Source organism: Papio anubis, chromosome 12 (assembly GCF_008728515.1).
Source record: "Papio anubis isolate 15944 chromosome 12, Panubis1.0, whole genome shotgun sequence".
In the NCBI taxonomy this organism is placed as follows: domain Eukaryota; kingdom Metazoa; phylum Chordata; class Mammalia; order Primates; family Cercopithecidae; genus Papio; species Papio anubis.
In genome coordinates this window covers 50,372,116-50,398,247 of record NC_044987.1, presented here as the reverse complement: position 1 = coordinate 50,398,247, position 26,132 = coordinate 50,372,116, and the positions used below count along the sequence as shown (strand labels likewise).

The window sequence follows — 26,132 nt, the reverse complement described above, 5'->3', positions numbered from 1 at the left end:
TAAACTTTCTTAAAATCAGTACAAAATGTTTGAATTCTAGTCTCTTAGTCCCTAAAGTCACAGAAATGCAAAGAAGCATCAGGGGCTGCGACAATATATGTTCTTAAGGAAATATAGTTATAGCAGCATATGAAATGACACATCTGGATTTATGAGCAGGCAATGATTTTTAAGTCCAGAATACATATTATATTGCACTATTTTTCCATCATAAAACATTTAAAAAAATTTTATTTATGGCCCCTACCAAGGAAGATGTGTGGCTATGTTATATGCCTGCAGATGCAATTAGGAACAAAGCTATTAAGAGGCAGAAGTTTCCTTAGGATTCATCTTGTCCAACTTCTCATTTAAAAAAACAACAAAATGGCCAGGGGTGGTGACTCACACCTGCAATTTCAGCACTTTGGGAGGCCAAGGAGGGCAGATCATTTGAGGTTAGAAGTTCGAGACCAGCCTGGCCAACATGGTGAAACCCCATCTCTACTAAAATACAAATATTAGCTGGGCATGAGGGGGGGCACCTGTAATCCCAGGTACTCAGGAGGCTGAGGCAGAAGAATTGCTTGAACCCAGGAAGTGGAGGTTGCAGTGAGCTGACATCGCACCACTGCACTCCAGCCTGGGCAACAGAGCGAAACTCTCTCTCTCAAAAATAAATAAATAAATAAATAAATAAAATATTAAATTAAAAACAACAAAACAACAAATGAGGTGAATTTAGTCTAGGGAGGCCAACTGCCTAGCTCCACAGTCAGATTCCTGCATCATAATAACAATAGCCGACATTGAGTATTAGTTTGTGCTGGGTGCAATGCTGAGGGTTTTACAGAAGAAGCATTATCTTGGGGGGCCAGACATGGTGGCTCACACCTGTAATCTCAGCACTTTGGGAGGCCAAGGCAGGCAGATCACCTGAGGTCAGGAGTTTGAGACTCCTGTGAAGTCTCTACCAAAAAATACATGGTGAAACCCCGTCTCTACCAAAAAATACAAAAATTAGCCAGGGATGGTGGCACATGCCCATAGTCCCAGTTACTCAGGAGGCTGAGGTGAGAGAATCACTTGAACCTGGGAGGCGGAGGTTGCAGTGAGCCAAGACCGTGCCACTATACTCCAGCCTGGGTGAAAGAGTGAGATCCCATCTCAAAAAAATAAATACATAAATAAAAATAAGAAGCATGATCCTCAGAAATTATAAAATAGTTACTACTACCATTATCATTTTACAGGCTTATGTTATTCAGCTAACCAAGAGAGCGCTGGGATTTGAATTCAGGCAGAATAATCTGAGCTGACATTCTTAACTATGAAACTATGATTGTTAAAAATTACCCTTTCTAGTTACTTAACTATGTGGCCCAAAATAAGGTAACTATGCCCCCTGGAGGATGTTACAGTCTAGCTTTCCATATACTACTACTAATGTTTAAACAACCACCAGAATGTAATACCCATTTCACAGATAAGAAAACTGAATATGTAAAATAAAATGGTTTCCCAAGGTTGTACAGTTTATGATTGGTGAAAGCAGAATTCAACATTCAAGTCTGTCTGGTTCTTTCACACACGTAAGCCTGCCTCCCTGGATTAGAACTAGGCTCTCCCGAAGCAGACTCTCTGGTTTCTATTTGAACAGGACTTCCATACATTAAATATCTAATCTGAAATCAATGTGCATCCAGGTATTGCTGGAACCAATTTAAATCTAAGGCAAATATTTCACATTCCTTAATCAATCTCTCTCTCCGTGTGTGTGTGTGTGTGTGTGTGTGTGTGTGTGTGTGTGAGAGAGAGAGAGAGAGAGAGAGAGAGAATATCAAGAGTCTAGCAGTTCACATGAGATAGTCTTACTGAAGAGGCCGGTGGTAAATCAAACTCAGAGTGTGATTTTGAGGTTGCATTTAGGTGACGGAAGAGAAAAATTCACTGATTGTTGTTCTCCCAGAACACAGATAGCAACAGATATGAAAACAGAGCCACTGTAGAAAATGCCTGCAAGCAGAGGTTACTAACAAATGGCAGGGAAAGGCTGTTCTAGAAATGAAAGGGAGGAGAATCTGCTGCCCTCTTTTCATTTTACTGGCCACACCTCCCCAACATGGTCTGCCAAGAGAAACGGGTCTGAGAAAAGCAGCATGATTCTCACCACAGCTCTTTAGCAAGTTTCCAGGGGTTTTCAGCATAGCAGGCAGCTGCTTCCCAAATTCAGCTCTGTTCCCTCCTCCTGGTTGAGCTGCTTCGTGTGTAAACTCCGCCCGGCCAGCACACACCTCCTGACGCTCTTGAGTGGTGGCCAAAGCCTGTTAGGAGTGAAGCAGGTAGGGCCACCTTCCCAGGTTAGTGGCAGAGCTAGTTTAAGATGCTTTGCAACACAAAAAGCCCAATTTAAAAGATGGGATTATTTTCTCCTTTTAAACGCTGTAACCAATCACTTTCCAGATGTTGGCTATCTCGCTTACCTCTTTTTCTCTCTCTTCTCAGTTAAAAAGGCTTAGTCCTGGAAAAGTAGAGGAGGTGAAAACCTGCCTGGGGAGGCTGCTGAAGGACGCCAGGAAGAATTCTTATCTCCAAATTCGATCCTACCTCCCAGCTAGCTGCTGGTGTTTGAAATTCCAACTCTGAAGTGTTAGTCTGGTATCTCCTTTTAAAATGTAGAAGAGAGTAAACAAAGTTTTTCACAGCGTAGTGTTAATTCTTCAGCTGCAGGCTGGAATCTGCTGGCTCCCCTTAGGCAGGAAATGCCTGCTTAAATCGTCCCTTAGGTGGGAAGAAAATTCAAAAAGGGAAGGTTTATGGAGGCGGACTTTCACTAATTTCACCTTTTTGCATGGCAAAACCAAGTCAAGAAATAAGGTCCTCTCAATCTGAAAAGTTAATCTTTGTCTTCATTTAATTTGAACCAGGAAAACCCCTAATGCCAACATCAAGACTTTGTTAGTTAAAGCTTTTCTTAATATTTTAGGATGAATAGCTAAAACTTGGAAATCAGGACAATTTAGATTCCTTCCTAAAACCATTTTCCAGGTACGCTTAAGGACTTTTGTTTTGATTTGTACTATATATGCATTTGAATCCAAGGCACAGATACTGATATTTATGTTTTAATGGTTGGCCATTTGATTAAGTGGAGCTCAGACATTTTCACTTTCCTTCTCAATATTGATTATCATTGCAGTTCAGTTTAACAAGGCACTATTTCCCAGCGCTATCTACTGCTACCCAAATCAGCTGTGGTGGTCACCATGGTAACCACCCACTCCTTTTCCCCTGTTATTTCATTTTATAACACTTAAAGAGCAGTGCACAGGCTAAAAAACCCTGTGGGAGGAAAAAAAAAAAAAACTCAAATAGGAGTCAATCAAACTCACCTGAGATGCAGAGTCATCTAAGTGTAAATGTTTTGTTTTATTTTTAAAAAGTCAGTTGTGAATATATTCAACAGAAACAAATGATCACTAGGAAAACAATACTGAAGGGTTGGATCTGCTCATTGCCTGGAGACTAAAAACATTTTAAAAGTGTTTTTTAGGGATAAAATGGGGTTAACACTAACATTTCTTTTTTTTTTTTTTTTTTTTTTTTTTTTTTTTTTTTTTTTGAGACGGAGTCTCGCTGTGCTCCCAGGCTGGAGTGCAGTGGCCTGATCTCGGCTCACTGCAAGCTCCGCCTCCCGGGTTCACGCCATTCTCCCGCCTCAGCCTCCCAAGTAGCTGAGACTACAGGCGCCCGCCACCACGCCCGGCTAGTTTTTTGTATTTTCAGTAGAGACGGGGTTTCACCATGTTAGCCAGGATGGTCTCGATCTCCTGACCTCGTGATCCACCCGCCTCGGCCTCCCAAAGTGCTGGGATTACAGGCTTGAGCCACCGCGCCCGGCCAACACTAACATTTCTAACTAATCTTGACAAAGGTCTTCCTCGATGGGATTGAAAGCTGTGGAAGTCTCCGGGGTTTTAGGTTAAATCATAAAACTAAACAAGGTCTGTTTAAACCACATCTACAGGCTTGAGATTGTATTTTTCTATATGAATTTCCTTCCCTCCCCACACAAAAATATTAGGAGAAAAGTTTTTTAAAAAGAACTTTCTTTCAAAGCAGTATTTTGCTCATTTATTTTATGATTGCTTATTGAGTCTGCCAATCATAGGTCTAAATGACAAGGGGGTATGGGAAATCAGATGAGTCACTGAGCCAGGCAGGAAGGTAGGTATTCAATCAAATCCCCCAAAGAGATAAGGGCTGCACAACTGTAGACCTGTAGACCATCTCTCTGTTAAACACAGGTATTGACCATTGTCAAACAGGTCAGCCACAAGTGGAAGCTAATCTTGACGGCAAGTCAGTTATTGCAGACCCTGTGAGACATCAGATCTGCCTACAAACAAACAAACAAACAAACAAACAAAAACAGTGCATTGAGGAGTATCATGAAGAGTCTCTGTTTCCCTGCAGGCATTCTGATAGCATGCCCCTTTTGGCTCCTAGAAAGACAGTAATGACCCATTCAGCTGGACACTCTCTTCCTGCCCGTAAATGTCTGTTGCATCTAAGACAGCTGTCTTACCTCTTTCCAACCACCATCATGGATAAAAAATAATTGAAAATGATTCTCCCACCATTGCAAAATGATTCTACTACTTCTAGTAGAGAACTTCTGGTTCTCAGGGATCAGGACCCTCCAGTTCCTCTGCTCACTGAAGTTGAGATTCTGTGTTGTTTTAACAGTATAAGAGCAGCTCCTATCATTTTTCAAACTGAACAAGCTTATTTTCATAGCCTCTACATAGTCTACATAGATAATTTCATTCAACACGATCAACAGTCCACTCATTCACTGGTTGAGATTGCCTAGGGACAGATTTTGAGGGTGATGCCGATAAGTAAGTCATAAGGGACCTCCTAAACAGACAGGAGACTTGAGGGACCCAGGGTTCCAGGATCTGGCCTATGTGGAGGCTACAGTGATTGTTGTTCACAGTCATTATCAGCTGGTCCCTCTCCACCTTCCACTCCCCATCACCCAAGGCTAATGTGGTGCACAGGGGAGAGGTTTATAGGGAAAACTCAGTGGAATCAGGTGCAACAGGATGCCCTGGGACTGTGAGTAATACAAATATTGACATCTGGAAAGCCTGGAAGAGTCACTATCATTTGGCTCCCCTTTGACTTCTGCTGGCCACCTCTTCCTTCCCAAAAGTTCCCAGGATTTCTTTGTGACTTTTCCAAAGCTCCCTGCTTCCTATTCTATTCAAAAGTCTTTCCAATTCTAATATATTCCATGTAAAATATAAAATGGGTGGAGTGGATGGAGTGCAAAGCTATCAGATTTGTTATTTGATTTAAAGTTTATGACTAGGGAACATGGAGAGTTGGTTCTAGTCCAACCTCAGACAAATCCACTTTCGTGATTTTAGTCAAATCATTTTCACTTGGCTTTTTCATCTGTCAAACTATATGTTTAGTGAGATCAAACAAAAGGAAGTTCTTTGTAAAGTTAAAAGTTTAGTTCAAATTTCAGAGACCACAGAACTATTACACAGCTGAAGTCATACTATAGATTGGAAAGTTCAGTCAAATTCATGGATTTTACAGGGCATAAAGTCTTTGGTTAGTGGTATCACAATTCTAGTGATATGAACTAGAATCTTCAGCCTCAAAACTCCACATATAATTAGGCACCAAATCCCATTAATTTTACCTCCAAAATGTCTCTCTACTCTGTATGTGCCTCTGTTGCCACTGCCACTGTCATGAATGCTGCTCTCTCCAAACTTGTTCCTTCCTTCTTATGTCACGTTCCTTTAGTGCATTAGCCACACCAGCAGTCAGAGGACTCTTTCTAAAATGCTCACCTGATCTTCTCTCTTCTCTGTTCAAATCCATTGCTGACTCCCCATCAACTAGAGCGCAAAGCCCATGTTTTTAGTAAAGCACATAACACCTTCACAATTTTGCTTCCCTATCAGCCTCTCTTCTCACCATCTTCTTCCTAGAAAACTTGGTGACTTTGTACAGACAGCTCTTTCTTCTTTGTTGTACACTCACTTTATTCATTCTTCTAAAACACACTCAAACACTGCTGCCTCTGGGAATCCTTCCAGACCTCACAGACTGAGATAATGACCAACCCACTATTCCTGTAGCATCTCCTATATGCCTCTTATTCCAGCATTTCTCACACCACCTGCAATGTTTTGGATCCTTGCTTGGCTGAAGGTTTCACTGGTATGACCCAGCATAGCATTTCTGATGGCCTGGTTTGAATAACTCAGAAAGGACTTTGCACAAATCCCTGGACACATCTAAGCAGTTCTGGGGCAAGGAGCCATTTTCCCCCTGCTTTCAGTAATGCCATGCTGGCAACACTCTTGTCTTAGACCTGAATCACAGGGCCTTCCTCTTTGAAATAGGTTCAGTTCCTGGGAATCCATTTGGTCCCTGCACTTTAACTTACAACTGAACAGGGATTTAACAGCGCTTATGCCAGTGTTTGCAAAACAGTGGTACACAGTTGTCTTGCCGAGGAATAAATTAAGGTTGGTAGAATATTGTTGCCCTGTTTTTCATTATTATTATTATTATTATTATTATTATTGCTTCCTTCTATAATGCAGGCATGATTATAAGCATTGTTACTTCCACTAGGTAACTTCCAAGATATGCTACTGTGAAGATGTCTTAACAAATTACTTTAGACAATGCTAGGTAAGAAAAAGTTCCACCCAGGAAAGATGTGTGTAAGTCTGTAAAGTATATATTTCTTATTTATGAACTGCTTAACACGCAAAGTTAGAAAGTTTAAATTCTGATGTTTGGACATTCATTGCCACTAAGGATAATATTATAAGTTATTCTGCGAATGACTCTAAATACAACATTTAATGGTGGGGTGGATATCTTTCATTCAAATCTAAAGCTAAGGAAGGGAAGTGGACCTTATTAGGCAGAAGTTTCCTGTGGTACTTGCGACAGTTACTGAATGAAAAACAAAGGTAGAGTTTTTCAAAAGCATATTTCAAGCCATACAATCTGTGTGTGGGACAGCCCGAGCCTTCCTGAAAACGAAGTACTCCAAGCTTCCTCAGGTTAATCAAGCCTACTAATGCAGGAATTACTCTTCCTCAGCTGGACACTTAAACCCTGAGCCTGGAGATAGTACACATGTGGAGGACCTGCCAAAATGGACTATAAATCACATCACTTTGCCTTAAGTTCTTCAAACCAGCCGGACCAGTCTTCATCATTCTCTGTGAGATGAAAAATACAGGATTATAGTTCACATAGGGCTGCAGATGAAATTCTGCAGCAGTCAATTTGGTGAATTGATGAAGGCAGCAGTCAATTCAGTGGAGATTCTAGATATTAGATTCCAGTCTGGGCAAAGTTGAATTGGCAGTCTTTGTGCATCTTAATAATTGAATGTTTTACAGTGAATCTGAGTTGCCCATTTCTATACAGATTCATTTATTGCTAAACGAACATATTACCATTAAAATATATCTTCGTTTAAGAAGAGCGAGCATGATACTTTATACACAATAATGTCAGATCAGAAACCAAGTAACTTGTATCAGAAAAGTAAACTGCTTTATAGAACCAAAAATAAAACAAAACAAAACAAACTTTTTTTTTTTTTAAATTGTAGAAACAATTTGAGTTCACTAAGGAAAAACACAAGAGGTTTTTAAAGAAAAGATATTAGAACAAAATAGATACTACTACTCAGGGTTAATCATTGTATGTTGGTCATTTCCTTCTAGGTTTTTTTTATTTTATTTTATTTTTTTTTTACAATGTTGAGGTCACACTACATCAAAAAAAATGTGCACTTTACTGTTTCATTTGCTGTAATTGCACGCATTTTCCTGTTAATACCTCTTTGTCAGAAGCATTTTAATGACTCCTTAAAATTTCACAGAGTACATACATTGTAAATTACTTAACCATTTCCCATTGCTGAAAATTTATAATACAATATTTCAAATTTTAAGAACAGATACTTAAGCTATGATGTATATGATTGTGGGAGACCAGAATATGCCTCCCCAAAATACAAAGAATTACTGAACTAAAGATAATCAAGAGGAAGCAGATGTGGGAAAACTCTCTGCCCTCCATTTTCCTAAAAGCAGCACATAGATTTACAAGGAAAACGGTATCCTCCCCCCATCCCTGCTTTTCTACCAGGGAGAACAAAGGTTAACCACTGAACGCAACTTTGGACCCTCATCAGCCTGGTGATGGTACCAGGAGAATCTACATTAACAAGCTTTACTAACTACCCTTTATCTGCCATTTATTTGCCTTCCTACAAATTGCTCACTGTGCCTGAAGAGACTCAAAGTCCTTTTCCTTCATCTTGTCATTTCTCTAAAAATTTGCTGTTTCTTGTTGAAGATGTTACATAAGCTGAAATTCAAAGCCACTTCTCTGAGAATTACTCATTCCCTGGTCGTCTCCCATGTGCATATGAAACCAGGGGTCTGTTCCAACTAAGAACCTATAGGGGTCATTCTTCTTTCACAGCATGATTATTTTCAATAAGGGGGCCTTATTAGGTCCCAAATTTTAGATGATGAAACAGAAATTAGCAAGGGTCAAAAACATCTAAATAAAGCTCATTTTATATCTAGGCTAGTGGTTATAAGTGTATTCTTTGAGTTAGTATACGCGTCGGCCTTAAGTCCTGGTTCTGCCACTTCCAAGTGGTCCTCTGCGTTATGTAATTTCCCTACCTCAGTTCTCTTTCTTTTTTCTTTTTTAAGTTCGGAGATACAAGTGCAGAATGTGAAGGTGTGTTACATAGGTATACATGTGCCATGTTGTTTTGCTGTACCTAGCAACCCATCATCTGGGTTTTAAGCCCCTCATGCATTAGCTATTTGTCCTAATGCTCTCCCTCCCCTCTGCCCCCAACCCCTGACTGGCCCTGGTGTGTCTTGTTCCCCTTCCTGTGTCCCTGTGTTCTCGTTGTTCAGGTTCCACTTATGAGTGAGAACATGTGGTGTTTAATTTTAATTTGCTGAGGATGGTGGCTTCCAGCTTCATCCATGTCCCTGTAAAGGACATGATTTCATTCATTTTTTTATGGGTGCATAATATTCCATGGTGTGTATGTACTATATTTTCTTTATCCAGTCTATCATCGATAGGCATTTGGGTTGGTCCCATGTCTTTGCTATTGGAAATAGTGATGCAGTAAACACATGTGTGCTTATGTCTTTACAGTAGAATAATTTACATTCCTTTGGGTATATACCCAGTAATGGGATTGCTGGGTCAAATGATATTTCTGGTTCTAGATCCTTGAGAAATCACCACACTGTCTTCCACAATGGTTGAACTAATTGACATTCCCACCAACAGTGTAAAAGCATTCCTATTTCTCCACAGCCTTGCCAGCATCTATTGTTTTTTGACTTTTTGATAATTGCCATTCCGGCTGCCTGCCTCAGTTTTCTTATCTGTTAAATGAGAAGAAATGCTATACCACCAGAAAGGGTTATCATTAAATTAGTGCCTTTAAAGCACTTAGTACAGCATTTGCCACACAATAGTCATTTAAATAAATGTTAGCAACTTAGGAACAACTGTTAATGTTATTAGTGCTTTGTTATTATTTGGTATTATTCATAATCATTATTACTAATAATTTGATTTTGCTGAGCCATGGCTATATTGTCAGAAAAGACTGACTGAAATGTACTTACTGATTAATTTTGATCTAATTAGTATGTTAAAAACATGTTCATTTAAGGAGAAAGCCGTTTTGTGTTTTTGGATGTGATTCCAGAAAGCATGTATAGGAAGCTCTTTTAGGGGAAAAACTCAGTTGTGGGTTGGGGAAATAATTAAATTAATTAATTAAAACATACAATCTCACAGTTGGTAGGGTGCTAAAGGGTAATTTTGGGTAACATTCTCCCCTTACTCCAGCCAGATGCCAGGCGACCTTCAACTATTTGTAAATGTCTCTCATGTTGGGGAGCTTAATACCTACCAAGGCAGCTATTATGCTTAGAAGTTTAGTTTTATATGGAACCAAAATATGTCTTTGTATAACTTCAACATATTGAAAATAAACTTACAGATAACCCTAAACAAGCTTTAACAGTGAATTTTCCATGCAGTGAAATGATGGGGATCACAACCTCTAATGGATTTATTTTGGAATTTAAAAGAAATTGGTGAGAGCCCAAAGGGAATAAAACCAAGAATTCATTACGAAGGCTTTGTGGGTATTCGAGAAGATTTATGTATTCATTATCATGTGTGCTTTCCTGCAAATTAAATAATCTAAAATAAAAGGAAAGCTTAATGATTTTTCTCAAGAAAAAATGTCTAAAGCTAGAATTCTAAAATGGCTCCTTTGAAGTTCAGATGGAAGCTCTTTCATAGTTTCATGCTCCAGCTGGGGAGAGGAAAGGGGGAAGGATGCATTGGGAAACATTTTCGCTGAGGTAGAAAGCTCGTAGCTCGCCTTCTGAGGACATCTACTTCTCCATAACTGAACCACTTTCTGCACAGTAGTGAACACTCAGAAGTATTTAGAAATTGACTCAATGGCTGGATGTGATGGCTCACGCCTGTAATCCCAGAACTTTTGGAGGCTGAGGCGGGCAGATCATTTGAGGTCAGGAGTTTGAGACAAGCCTGGCCAACATGGTGAAACCCCATCTCTACTAAAAATACAAAAATTACTGGGCATGGTGGCGGGTGCTTGTAATCTCAGCTACTCCGGAGGCTGAGGCAGGAGAATTGCTTGAACCTGGGAGGCAGAGGTTGCAGTGAGCTGAGATCATGCCACTGCACTCCAGCCTGGGCAATGGAGGGAGACTCCATCTCAAAAAAAAAAAAAAAAAAAAGAAAGAAAGAAAAAAGAAATTGACTCAAATGGCAACTCGGGTAAACAAGGAGCTCTGTGAGTCACTAATAAAACCACTCACTAGAACTTAACAAAATCTCTCAATATTGTATCTCATATCAGGCATGTTTACCTATCATATCACTGAAAAAGCAGGGTTTCTTTGCATAAAGATTAACTAATGTATTTGGTATTTAATTTTCAGTTTCTAGACAGAAGCTGGCAAGTAGCTGGTGTTTAATAGTGCTCAGGTGGCTGCATGAGTGAAAATCCATCCCTGGGAGCCATAGGAAGAAATGCTTAATCCCTCTAATGTCTTGTTACTTCAGTAGCTGCTCAAATATTGGAGGACTGAGACTTACTCTTCTGGCTTCTTCCTCCTCTTTACAATCATCACTTCTCTCTAACTAGCCCAGGCTAACTATGCCCAGTTCTAGCCAACGACTTCAAATCCCTTCATCTAAGAAATTTCCAAATGTGCCTTTGCTCATTTGTTTCTCTGTTGTTGTTGCTTTAAATGGATTTAGGAGGATACATGTGCAGTTTGTTACATGGATATATTGTGAAGTGGAGAAGTCTGGGCTTTTAGTGTAACCATCACCCAACAGTGAATATTGTACCCATTAAGTAATTTCTCATCCCTCATCCCTCTCCCACCCTCCCAAGTCTCCAGTGTCTACTATTCCACTCTCTATGTCCACATGCACACATTATTTAGCTCCTGCTTATCAGTGAGAACATGTGGTAGTTGACTTTCTAAGTTATTTCACTTAACACAATGGCTTCCAGTTCCAACCATATTGTTGCAAAAGACATGATTTCATTTTTTTATGGCTAAATAATATTCTATATTTATCTATATCTATAGACAGAGATATCTACATCTCTCTATATATATCACATTTTCTTTACCCAATCATTTGTTGCCAACATTATTCATAGAGGTCAAAGTGAACATACCTGGCATATCTGAGTAACATTCTTCAAAAGTATAAGTGAAATGTGAAATCAAATCAATTTATGATCACTAATTTCCCTCCCTCCCTCCTTCCTTCCCTCCCTCCCTCCCTCCCTCCCTCCCTCCCTCCCTCCCTTCCTTCCTTCCTTCCTTCCTTCCTTCCTTCCTTCCTTCCTTCCTTCCTTCACTTTCTTGCTTTCTTTCAGATGGAGTCTTGCTCTGTCACCCAGGCTGGAGTGCAGCGGCACTATCTTGGCTCCCCGCAACCTCTGCCTCACAGGTTCAAGCGATTCTTGTTCCTCAGCCTCCCTAGTAGCTGGGACTACAGGCACAGGCTACAATGCCAGGCTATTTTTTGTATTTTGGTAGAGATGGGGTTTCACCATGTTGGCTAGGCTTGTCTTGAACTCATGACCTCATGTGATCTTCCCGCCTTGGCCTCCCAAAGTGCCGGGATTACAGGCATGAGCCACTGTACCCAGCCCATAGTTTTCTTTAAAAAATAAAATAGAGGCCGGGCGCGGTGGCTCACGCCTGTAATCCCAGCACATTGGGAGGCCAAGGTGGGCAGACCATGAGGTCAGGAGATCGAGACCATCCTGGCTAACACGGTGAAACCCCATCTCTACTAAAAATACAAAAAATTAGCTGGGTGTGGTGGTGGGTGCCTGTAGTCCCAGTTACTCGGGGGGCTGAGGCAGGAGAATGACATGAACCCGGGAGGCGGAGTTTGCAGTGACCCAAGACACTGTACTCTAGCCTGGGCAACAGAGGGAGACTCCATCTCAAAAAAAAAACAAACAAAAAACCAAAAAAACCCAGAAACTTCAGAGGATAATGCACACAGTAAGAGTATTGTTTCATAAAACATTTATGTCAGTTGTTTAATTATGTATGCCTACGTATCATTATATATACATTAATATTTTATACATATTTGTCATATACCACACACATATAAGGCACCCCTTAGGTATTAGCCTCTACTCACCTGTTTGTCTTGTCACCTTTGTGTAGGGCTCAAACTGCATTGACATAAGTGGTGGCTTTGTGTATGTGTGTTCTGTGTTTTAAAATAAATATAATTTTTTTTAATGTTTGATATTAATATTGGCTGATTAGAGAGGGTGAGGATGGAAGATGAGGGCATCAAAATCATGCCACATAAGTTTTTCTTTGGCTTTTTAAGGTAAACCACTTGTAATTTCATAAGTATGTATTTTAAAATGTAACCAGCACTGAGTGAATTGTTAAGGATTATTGATTTGGTATTTAAATTAGTGTTTTACTAGAATTGATTAGGGATTTGATTTGGTATTAGACCAGGAAGGCTAAGTCACATAGCTTCTACTGCACAGGCAGAGAGGTAGAATTCTCCCAGTTTGGGGGCAAGATGCTTTTTAAAAAGCCACTGTATCCTCAGTGTTTTCTTTAATTTGTCATAGGTGTTAAATCCTACTATTCCTACTTTTAATTATAAATTTAATTTAGGTTTACCATTATCCCTTCTATTTGTTGTGAATAACTTTGTTAACTCTTAATGACACATAATTTGCACTCTGACTATATTTTGGCCTAATATTTTGTAATAATCAGGCTTTAAGACGTATGGACACTGAAAGATAAATCATCTGTATTCCTATTGCAAAAGCATATGGAAATATAATTCTTCTCACACCTACATTTTGCTTTTATAGTCACATTCTTTCTAACCAGTGGTTTTGCTTGCCACTGGAAACTGAGAGTGATTGGAATGAATGAGATATAAGATGGTTTACCCTTTCTAAGTGAACTGCAGTCTGAAAAGTTTGAGATCTGTTTATTTAACAGATGAAAAGACAGGTCCAGGGAAATGAACTGACTCATCAAAATTAGCAATGGCACTTGGAAAATTCCAGTCTCCAGATTCACTCTCCACCACCAAATCATACTAACTCCAGCAACATCCAGAAAACAGGGCCTGACCCAGAGCAGAGGCCTCATAAATGTGTGCTTAGTTGCTTTAGTTGCGATTAGATTGCACGATATAAAACTACAGATCTGTTAGGTCAAAAACCGTCAAATATTGACATTTTTCATATAGTTCAACCCAAATCATTTTATTTTAATTACTCCTGCCTATGCCACTCTGAAGTTTTGCTTTTCACATGAGGAGCATGATAGTATATTTGTTAAGACTTGAGCCAAACCACCCAGGTTCAAGACCCAAGTCTTAAACTGATTGATCATGTGTCCCTGGGCAGATTAGATTACTTAGCTTCTCTGTCTCTCAGTGTCCTCATAGGAGAAAAGGTATTACACAAGTGTTTGCTTTTAATATTATTATTACTAGAACTCAACATACATACTAATTAGCCAGATGGCCTGACCAAGTTAGGGCAACTTTATGCACCTGTTCTGAAAGGCATTTTTTAGGTACAAAAAAAGAGAGAAAGATACAGAGATTTTGCAATGTCTTTTCTTGGCAAGATTGGCTATTTATTTGACAGACATTTGGCTTTATTGTTTACAATGGTTATCTCAAAGGTCCTATTTTTCTCTGCTGACAGCACTGGTTAATAAATAAAACAGAGGCCAAAACATCCTAGCAACAGAAATCAACTGTGTTTATGATTTGTTGTTCTGTTTTAATTTCATCTATTTTTGAAAATGTAGTTGCTCTCTAAAGTGCCTGTTTCTTCTCTAGAGTATATCCCTAAAGAAGAAGAAGAAGAAGAAAAAAAAAGCATCCAAACTTGAAGAACAGCTTTGATTAGCTCACAATGTACAGTGAAGACAATAATTTAAGGGTGAATCAGAGTGCAGCAAAGTGATTCCAATGAAACCTGATGCTGGCTAATTACTTATCTATAGATGGTAATGTTCAATTTACTGAGCATCTGTGCATGACAGAATTTGGGACACTGTGGGTGGTACAATTCCAAGATATCTACACAATCTGAAAAGCAAAATATTTCATCTACAAGCATCATTTTATTAGGTGAAATAAACTATATATACAAAACCTCATTTTGTAATTAAGCCATAAGCCACACTGTAGAGCCCTAAAAACGACATCTGTTTGGATAAAAGCAAATAAATCATACCATGGAAGCTGTGCCTCTTTGGAATGGGACTTAGAACAAAAGGGTTTAGAAGACAGATGCTACAGTGATGTTGGAAAATATTATTTACCTCCTAGATTTTAGGTGTGGAACTGGAATAAAGTTCCAGTTTTACAACTCTTTTATCAGACAAATTATTTTTAGAATTACTTTTTCACTACATTCTCACAATGTCCTACTGAAAACAAACATTCTCAAAAAGAAAGAGTGAGTGCAGGAGGAAAGCAATTAATCAAACAAAAAAAGATAAGAAAGAATGTTGAAAAATAAACTTTCATATTGATTGGTTCCATTTTTAAAAAATTATGCTTTAATTAATGGCATAAATTTTCATGCTCTCTTGGAGCTATACTTTTTTCTCCCTTTCTCCTGAATCTAAAAGACATGTTTCTACTTAAAACATATCTCAAATATATTCAGTGGCAAGGCATATCAAAGTCCATGGTATTATAAATACAGATTGGAAAAGGATAGCAAATAGAACTATATGCTTGGTCCATAGCTAACTCTAGATAATTGTTAAATGAATGATTAAGAAACAATAAATAGACTGGGTGTGGTGGCTCATGCCTGTAATCCCAGCACTTTGGGAGGCCGAGGAGGGCAGATAATAAGGTCAGGAGATCAAGACCATCCTGGCTAACACGGTGAAACCCCATCTCTACTAAAAATAAAAAAATTAGTTAGGCGTGGTGGCAGCCACCTGTAGTCCCAGCTACTTGGGGGGCTAAGGCAGGACAATGGCATGAACCCAGGAGGTGGAGCTTGCAGCAAGCCGAGATTGCACCACTGCACTCCAGCCTGGGCAACAGAGCAAGACTCTGTCTCAAAAAAAAAAAAAAAAAAAAAAAGAAAAGAAAAGAAAAGAAACAATAAACACATTAACAGTTAAACTTGTGATTAAGAATAAAAGATTCTTCCACTCAGCATCAGTACTGCTTTGATCTTGTCATTTCAAACCATATTTTGATCCATTCATTTAACATTCAATAATTTTATTGACTACTTTTTTCATATAAGGTATTGTTCTAGGTGATACGATAATTAATAAAGACACACAATGAATCGAATTTATAGTCTAGTGGCAAATACCCTCATGGAATTTATAGTCTAGAGGCAAGAGTCAATGCTCATGGTTTCTGGTCACATGACATTTATGCAATCTCAATTTAGAAGATGACTAGTCTTTAACATAGTATTTTTTCTTTTGGTCCCTTGTTGTGGGAAGTCAGGGACCCCAAACGGAAGGACTGGTTGGAACCACGGCAGAAGAACATAAATTGTGAAGATTTCATGGACATTCATCAGTTTCCAAAATTAATACTTTTATAATTTCTTATGCCTGTCTTTACTGTAATCTCTGAACATAAATTGTGAAGATTTCATAGACATTTATTACTTCCCTAATAACACTCTTATTATTTCTTATGCCTGTCTTTACTTTAATCTCTTAATCCTGTTATCTTCGTAAGCTGAGAATGTATATCACCTCAGGACCACTACTGTACAAATTGATTGTAAAACATGTGTGTTTGAACAATATGAAATCAGTGCACCTTGAAAAAGAATAGAATAACAGTGATTTTCAGGGAACAAGGGAAGATAAATAAGGTGTGACTGCCTGCGGGGTTGGGCAGAATAGAGTCATATTTTCTTCTTGCAGAGAGCCTATAAATGGACGTGCAAGTAAGAGAGATATCACTGAATTCTTTTCCCAGCAAGGAATACCCTGGGGAAGGAATACATTCCTCGGGGGGAGGTCTATAAATGGCCGCTCTGGGAGTGTCTGTCTTATGTGGTTGAGATAAGGACTGAAATACGCCCTGGTCTCCTGCAGTACTCTCAGGCTTACTAGGATTGGGAAATTCTAGCCCGGTAAATTTTCGTCAGACTGGTTCTCTGCTCTTAAACTGTGTTTTCTGTTAAGATATTTATCAAGACAATACGTACACAGCGGGACATAGACCCTCATCAGTAATTCTAATTTTGCCTTTGCCTTGTGATCTTTATTGCCCTTTGAAGCATGTGATCTTTGTGACCTATTCCCTGTTTGTACACTCCCTCCCCTTTTAAAGTCCTTAATAAAAACCTGCTGGTTTTGCAGTTCAGACGGGCATCACGGTCCTACTGATATGTGATGTCACCCCCAGAGGCACAGCTGTAAAATTCCTCTATTCATACTATTTCTCTTTATTTCTCAGTCTGGCTGACACTTAGGGAAAATAGAAAGAACCTATGTTGAAATATTGAGGGTTGGTTCCCCCAATAGTCCCTAGAATCAGAGTTTTCTGCTTGGCCATGCCACTATATCTGTCAGAGCATCAATTTTCTCATCTGTAAGGGTAGGACTGTCATGTCTGCTTTGGGTACATTGCAGAGTTGTAAAGAATGAGTAAACCAGTATATGAAAAGACTCTGGAAACACAGTAAGTATACATATATTACAAGTTGGCAGTAAATCACTGTGGTAAAGACCAAAGGCTCTGGATGCAGTCAGCCTGGATTTGAATCCCACTTTTTCCAGTTGCTAGTGTGACTGTCTTGGCCATGATACTTAAGCTGTCTATCCATCAGTTTCAGGCAAAAAAGGGAATAATAATGGTACTGACCTATACTAATTGGCTTGTGCTGCCATAAAAAAATACCATAGACTGGGTGGCTTAAACAACAGTAATTGATTTTCCTCACAGTTCTGGAAGCTAGTGGAAGTCCAAGATCAGGGTAACAACATGGTTGGGTTCTGGTAAGGGCTCTCTTCCTGGCTTACACATGGCTGCCTTCTCACTGTGTCTTCACATGGCAGAAGGAGAAAGAGAACATGCTTTCTGGTGTTTTTTCTTATAAGGGCACTAATTCCATCCTGTGGGCCCTACCATTATGACCTCATCTAAACATAATCTCCTAAAGGCTCCAAATAGCATCACACTGATGGTTAGGGCTTCAACATATGAATTTACAGAGGACACAATTCAGTTTACAGCATGACTTCATAAGGTTGTTATGAGGATTATGTACATTAATCTGTACAAAATACTTTAAACAGTGACTGGTACTCAGTGAGTTCTCAATAACTATTTGCTATGATTATTTCTGTAGCCAAGTGAATAAAGAAGAAAATCACTTAATTTACAAAGAAGATTGTCTACTAATATTGTATTCTGGGTCTTTTATATAAGGGCATTCTCAAATATGTCAATAGAACTGATTAAGCAATGGGTCAAGGAAACTTGGAGAGGTCTTGCTCTTTTGTCTCCTAACTTCTCACAGTTCTCCTTTGAGGATTCATGCTGACTCATCCCTGGAAGCTTCTGCTCTCTCTCAAACATACTGAACCTCACGCATATTTGTTCCACTTTTCTGTATTGGTGGTATAGACAGAAGAGAGTAGGAGAAAAGACTAGGCTAGTATCTCTACTCTCAATTCCTTAAACATGAAAGGCCAGAATCATTGACAGCAGGTCTAGTCTACACAAAAACTATGCTCAGAGAATCTTCTATTTAAAAGGGCCCTCTGGAGATCAACCTGCATTTGATATAATGGTGTCCTATGAAACAAGCCACTGTTTTCATACTTTCAATCACAGAATCTCACTATAGTACAGGACAGTTCTTTTTGGTTTTGAACAATTCTATAGACGAGAAAATTTTTCTTTACTTTAGGCTGAAATCTAATTCCCTGTAGTTTCTTCCTACTGATTCTAGTTATATCTCTTGTATCCTAGTGTTGAACACACAGTAGGTCTCTAAAAGGGTTAGTTGAACTGGTTCCTGAGGTTTTCTTCTGTACTTGCAATTTTCCTGTCTTCTCCGCTTATTCTTTTGGTGATGCTGCCTTACATAATCTTCTTTTCTTCTTCTTCTCTTTAATACCTGTACCCCCTTTCTCTCCTCCCTCTCCTCTCAGATCCATATTCAGAGAGGAACCCCAGAGAGGAATAATTGAGAGATGAGAGGATGGCATTGGATAGCTTATGAAACAGGGTTAGTAGTGATGCCAATTCTCTTCCTCCTGATCCTTCTGTGAGAAAAGGAGGTTTAGAACAAGTTCAGTTTCCGAGGGTCTGTGTTTTCCAGGGGGAGTTAAACATCACAAATTATAAACAGCTGCATTTTATGTCCAACCAGTCACCATTACAATGTTTACCCAAACCCACATCAGCAACTCCTCACTGTCCACAGTAATGCTGAAATTTACCAATTTAGGCTTCTGGAGATAATATGATGTACAGTACACAGCCAAGATTTTTTTTCTAGTTCTTATGAAACTAGAAAAAGAGTTCTTATGAAACTTGAAAAAGAGGGGCAGGCTTCTCTTTGGGGGCTGCTCCCCAAAGACACACACTAGTCACTAGCAAACCACTGGCATTATTGTCCAAATGAAATGTACCTGTCTAGCACACTCAGCTGAGCAGGATGTGATTTGATAAATACATTAGGCAGAAAAGCACTGAAATAATTTGAATTTAGTTCCAATTTCCTCTGCCTCAAAACAGCAGGAGATACAGTCAGACGAAGAAGCTGTGCTCTGTACAATAAGGGACAGAATTCGAAGTAACCAACTATCACTAAAGTTGTCATAATCTTCCTCATTTCTCTAAAATTTGCTCTCCTCAGAGATTCTCCATCCACCCAAATCCTAGGCATCATATCCTAATCACCAAGTGTTGTCAAGCCGACTTCCTACACACCTCTCATGTTCACCAGCTCTTCTCCCATCATAGCTGCATGATGATGGGTCCTTGTTGTCTCCCATCTGGACCATGAAAGTAACTGTCTTGCTTTATTTCTATCCATCTTCTACCATCAAGGTGAACTTTTAACACACAAATCCTGCTCAACATCTTTCAAGTGTTACCTACTGTTGGTGACAGTGAAGTCCAAAGTGCTAGGGGATAAGTAGAGCTCAGTGAGTGTACATGACGATTCAAACGGTTCTATTTATATTATTTTATTATTTATATTATTGATTTCTTCTTGTATTCGTTCTTCTCTCTTTTGTTTACAGATTGTAGGCATCTTGAGGAAAGAGAGACATTCACAAAGCTGAAGGGCTTCATTATGCCCCCATTTGAATTCTATGATTCAAGTGATCTTAACTGGACCCACCATTGGTGGGTTAAGATAATTTGAATCACAGAATCTTTGCAGTATTTTGTAATAATCTGAAAAGTGACCATAAGAATCTTTTGTACTATGCAGAACTTCATTGGTGTCAAAGTACTTAAAAAGAGGTATTAATAATAAATTAAGCATTTTTATGTTTCATAAGCCTCTAAATTCTGCGAATCATTTCTATGGATAAATTGTTAACAGAAACATGCTACTTAGCAGATAATTAAAAAGAACATTAAGCATTCTCAAGACATATAAAGAAAAATATTCACTGGAGCCTTAAATAATATAATACTTTTGTGATATTAATCAATAAGGAAAAAGAAAGATAACTCAATAGTAAAAATGACCAAGAGATGTGACCAGGCAATTCACAGTAGAAGATATTCAAATAGCTGAAAAAGATATAAAAAAGAGTTCAGCCTCAACCTCATTATTCATCAGAGAAATGCAAATTAAACCAAAATGAGATTTCCCAGAAGATAAAGTAGGCTTATTTTTCCCCATTCCTCCCTCTAATTACAGCTAAAAATCTTACATGTTATTTAGAAAACAAACATAGGAAGACTCCGAAAGGTAGACAGAAGGTAGCAGGCAGGCTAGGGACCTCAGGGTCCACCACAGTGTTGAGTTCCTTAGATTCTCATGAACTCATCACAGTGCAGCTGGAGAGGAGATGGTGAACATGAGAGGTATGTAGGAAGTAGGCTTGACCACACTTGGTAATTAGGATATGATGCCCGAGCATTTGGGTGGATGGAGAACCTCTGAGGAGAGCAAATTTTAGAGGAATGAGGAAGGTGATGACAAGTTTAGTGATAGCTGATGATAGAATTCTATCCCTTTTTGTACAGAGCCCAAAGAGAGCACAGAGCACATTGTGAAAGAAAAACTAATGTGGAAGTAAATTCACCTTCACATTGGAAAACTATTAAACAGTTGCTCCTAAAGCTAAACTAACACATACCCTACATTCCAGCAATTATGCTCCCATATATACACCTTTGTTCCAAAGGACACGCACAAAAATACTCAGTGCAGCATTATTAATAATAGTTAAGTACAGAAACAGCCTAAATGTCAATTATCAGTAGAATGGATATGTGAATTGTGATATTTTATACACTGGAATACTATACAGCACTAAAAATGAATGAACTACATGTATACCCAATGTCATGGATGATCTTCACAAGCATCAAGCTGAGTGTAAGAAACCAGAAACAAAAGATTATATACCATATGACTATATTTATTTAAAGTGCCAACTGTATAAAAACTAATAAAAGATATTAGGAGTTAGGATAGCAGTTACTCTTCAGAAGGAGGCATACAGTAATCCTTGGGAGAAGTATTGTTTTCTCTCCTCATCTGAGTGGTGATCACACAGGTATCTTCACTATGTATTAGCATAATCTGTATACTTCTGATTTGTGCACTTTCCTGTCTGTATGCTATCAATACAAATTTTATGAAAGCAGTAAAAATAAATATATTTTCTCTGTCCCTCCTGGTACAAAGTGAAGATGATATATTAGCAATGAGTGAAAAAGCAACTGCTTTTTGAAAGAACTTGTACCATGGAGGGAGCACTGTGAAGAAAAGAGTTTGGAAAAATTTTCACTGCTGTATGCTTTTGCTGTGCCCCAAATGACTTGTGTTTTACCTCTCTGCACACTAAAACACAAGGGGACAGAATTTTTGTCCTGCACAAAAATCCTCAACAAAATAACTAGCAAATTGAATCTAACAGAACATCAAAAAGTTAATTCACCATGATCAAGTATGCTTTTTCCTGGGATGCAAGGTTGGTTCAACACACACAAATCAATGTGATTCACCACATAAACAGAATCAAAAGCAAAAAATATATGATCATCTTAATAGATGCAGAAAAAGCTTTTGATAAAATTCAACTTCCCTTCATTGATAAAGACCCTCAACAGACTAGGCATTGAAGGAACACAACCTCAACATAATAAGAGCCATTTCTGACAAACCCACAGCCAATATCTTACTGAATGTGCAAAATCTTGGACCATTCCACTTGAGAACCAGAACAAGACGAGGATGCCCACTCTCATCACTCCTATTCAACATAGTACTGGAAGTTCTAGCCAGGGCAATCAGGGAAGAGAAAGAAATAAAAGGCACCCAAATAGGAAAAGAAGAAATAAAACTATCTCTCTTTGCTGATAATATGATTCTATACTGAGAAAATCCTAGAGACTCTACCAAAAGGCTCCTAGTACTGATAAATGACTTTAGTAAAGTTTCAGGATACAAAATTAATATGAAAAAATCTGTAGCATTTCTATATACCAACAACATCATGGCTAAAAGTAATATCACAAACACAATCCCACATACAATAGCCACAAAGAAAATGGAATACCTAACAATACAGCTAATCAGGGAGGTGAAATATCTCTAGAAGGAAAACTATTTAACACCTCTGAAAGAAATCAAAGGCAACACAAATAAATGAAAAAATATTTCACGCTCATGGATTGGAAGAATCAATATTATAAAAATGGCCATACTGACTGGGCCCAGAGATTACACGCCTGTAATCCCAGCACTTTGGGAGGCTGAGACGGGTGGATCACGACGTCAGGAGATCGAGACCACCCTGGTTAACACAGTGAAATGCTGTCTCTACTAAAAAAAAAAAAATGCAAAACATTAGCTGGGCATGGTGGCGGGAGCCTGTAGTCCCAGCCAGCTACTTGGGAGGCTGAGAACCTTTCCCTGACATTCTAGACAGACACACTGCCACTCTTCCCTCCAAACTCACACTGTACTTTGGATGCTCAACCAAAAGACTGAGAATGCTGTCTCCCAGAAGACTGGTGATTTCTTGGGCACAAGGAGTATGTGCATTTTTATCTCTGTATCTCAGTGCCTCAGAGCAGCTAGAACACTAGAAACTTCACAAAGATTTTCCGAATAAACAAATGGGTTTTAAATTTTAGGAAAATATTGTACTGTATAATGGAAATTTGCTAAGAGAGTAAATTTTACCAAACTTTTAACACACAGACACACACACACACACACACACACACACACACACACACACACACACAAAGACATAACTATGTTAGATGATGGCTATGTTAATTTGATTGACTGCAGTAATAATTTCATGATAATCATGTATATCAAAACATAATGTTGTGTACCTTAAATACATACAGTTATTTTAAAACTTTCAAAGAGAAAAATAAATAGTACTCTAAGGAAAAAACCTATGGAAAAATGACTTATTAGCAGGGGAAGTTAATTTTCCATAGTCACAGACTTCTAACATTTGTGTTAGCAGAAAGAATGCTGCCAAGAGTCAGGAGGCCTTGACTTTGCACCCAACTCTGCACCTTCTGGCTGTGTGATCTTTCACGGTCACTCTCTTTCTCTGGCTCTTTATTTCCTCTTTTGAAGGGGAATCCTCAACTCTGGATTCCTTCTAGTTTTAACAGTGTGTACTTACTTTCTGTATGATACTCCTGATGCTAATGAAGCAGTAGTATTTACTGGGCACATACTACATTTGGAACTTTCCCAAAATACCTTTCATCCTGGTCCATATTGTCATTTTTACAATAGAATTAGAATTAGAATTTTTCTATCTTGGGATTAAAGTTTCATCATTGTCTGGCCCTAATCTACCATTGGACCATAAAATTCAATTAAATTTAACATATATTTATGGCATTAGACACCCAGAAGTTAGAAGTAAAGGAAGACAGCTCTATCACTGCTTTAAAGTACCATATAGTCTAGAGAGAAAGACAAGACATGAACACAAATAAAGTAAAATATGACTTTGTGGGTTTCTGTAACCATCAACTTAATGTTAGTCAATAATTCTATCTTTGGCTGCATTAATAATGACTAAAAAGAAATGGATCTATCCAACCAAGACTAGGGTAATCTTCTTAGGCCAGATCATAGGTAGGTCCTACATTTGGCTATAAAATTCATGTTTTAAAAGCAAGCTTGACTGAGTGGAAGAGGTGGTTTTATTCATCTCTGCTAATGGGACCACCCTCCACAGTCTTCTAAACCGGTAACTTCTAGCACCCTTGTCTCTTCCCTTTTCCTAGCCCTTGCAGCTAAGAGGTCCTGAAATCCTGTCAGTTTTACTGCAGAAATATCTCTTCAATCCATTGTCTTCCTTTTCCATGCCCTAAGCACCCTACTTTATATCTCTGTCTCTGTCTCTCTCTCTTCCGCTTACAATGTACATAACAGTGGGCAGGCTTTTTTTGTTTTTTGTTTTTTTTTAATGACAGGGTCTCACTTTGTCACCCAGGTTGGAGTATAGTGACACAAACACAGTTCACTACAATTTTGATTTCCTGGGTTCAAGGGATCCTCCCACCTCAGTCCCCCAAGTAGCTGAGACTACAGGTGCATGCCAACAGACTCAGCTAATTTTTGCATTTTCTGTAGACATGGGGTTTCACTATGTTGCCCAAGCTGGTCTTGAACTCCTGAGCTCGAGCAATCTGCCTGCCTCAGCCTCCCAGTGTGCTGGGATTACAGGCATAAGTGACTGCTCCCAGCCATGGGCAGGCTATTTTATCTTCTCAGTGCTTCAGTTTTCTTATCTATAAACTGTAGACAAAAAATAGCATGTACCTCAGAGGTTTGCTATGGGGATTACATGAAGGAAAACAGGTAAAGTGCCTAGAAAACAGTGAATGTTCAATAATGGTTGGCTATATTTATTACGTACTGGGTATGTCAATGGGTCTTCCGCATCTATTCCTACTTCTTTCTATGGGATTTCCTGACTACAGATGCTGGAAAATGAAAAACTACATTTCCCAGACTCCTTTGCAGCTAGGTTTCACAATGCAAATTGGGTTTCCCAGTTAGATGCCCTAACTGGACATGAAAGCTGAAGTAAGAGAGAGGCCATCTTCCTGTTATCTTTCTACTGTCAACCAAGCTTATCCAGAATTGAATGTTGAGAGGCATTTCTGTGGTAGTGGAGAATATAACTGCTTGCTTTCTAATCCTTTTCCCCTTCTCTCTAGATTTCAAGTATTGCAGTGTGTTCTTGACTTTGATCCAGCAGCTGCCTCCTAATTCCCACTCCTTCAATTCTTCAGTAATACTACAAACACTTAATTCCCTGAATTAAATTTCTTTCTTCTTAAACTCATAGGATAGTTTCTATTTCTCATATGCATCTGATTAAATCATATGGTGACTTGGGGTCCTACACCTAAGTACAGGGCAGAGATACAAACCAGTACTGTACCATAGGAATATAAATTATAAGGCATTGCTTTTTGGCAAATCTGTGAACTCATTTCCTATACTAAATATGAAAGTCAACATCATCACCCTTTGTTATTAAAAAAGGACCTACACTTACATATATACAATTTCCCTAACCACATACCAGAGAGTGATTTACAGTATGTTCTAGAAAACAGATGATTTAATCCTGACCCAGAGATCATCTGCTTTTAGAATTCTGGAAATGCTGAGCAGACTTTTAATCTTTGGATCTGTTACCACTTCAATTTCATAGCTGAAAATACTGACACAGAAAATGCCTCATGAATGTTTATGATTCACCACCTCTGGGAGTCTGGGACACCTGTTTGGCACAAGGCTTTAGTATAAACAAGAGTTTCAGGAAATTTTTTATTCTACCTACACAGAAGCTAAAACTATGTTAAGTTAGCTGCCCAGACCTGCCCTGTAGTCATCAGATTTTGTTATGAAGTAAAATGATTAATTTGCAGAACCTTTTATATTGAGGGGAAAAATAATTCACGTTCCATACTTAGCAGTTTAATCCACGGTGGCTCCATGCCAGCTTTCTTCTTAGGATGCTGCAATACTCATACCTGTCATCAGCAATTAGTGAAAGCAACTAAAAATACGAATCTCAGTTCTCAAACTCTGGATACTGACACTCGTGATTGGTTCCCATGCATCATGATCAACTCATCTACTCGTCCTGAAGTTCTTTTTACAGGATTTAAACCCCTCATATATTCTCAGTATTTGTGATGCATTCTGTAGAATAAAAACCTGGCCAAATGCTGTGAAAACAAATTTTGTTGGT

General features: G+C 38.7%; 1 protein-coding gene across 21 annotated transcripts in view; it reads right to left on the bottom strand.

Annotated features, from left to right (window-relative positions):
- Positions 1-26,132, bottom strand: part of DLG2 (discs large MAGUK scaffold protein 2) — a 2,166,350-nt gene that overhangs the window by 268,672 nt on the left and 1,871,546 nt on the right. The window contains exon 1 of one of the 21 annotated variants that reach the window (XM_017949258.3): positions 2,150-3,592. The exons of the other annotated variants lie outside the window; for them this stretch is intronic. Coding sequence (XP_017804747.1) covers positions 2,150-2,186 — 37 coding nt within the window. The 5' untranslated portion in view covers positions 2,187-3,592. Of the gene's footprint in view, positions 1-2,149; positions 3,593-26,132 lie in introns of those variants that run through there. 21 annotated transcript variants of the gene reach the window in all.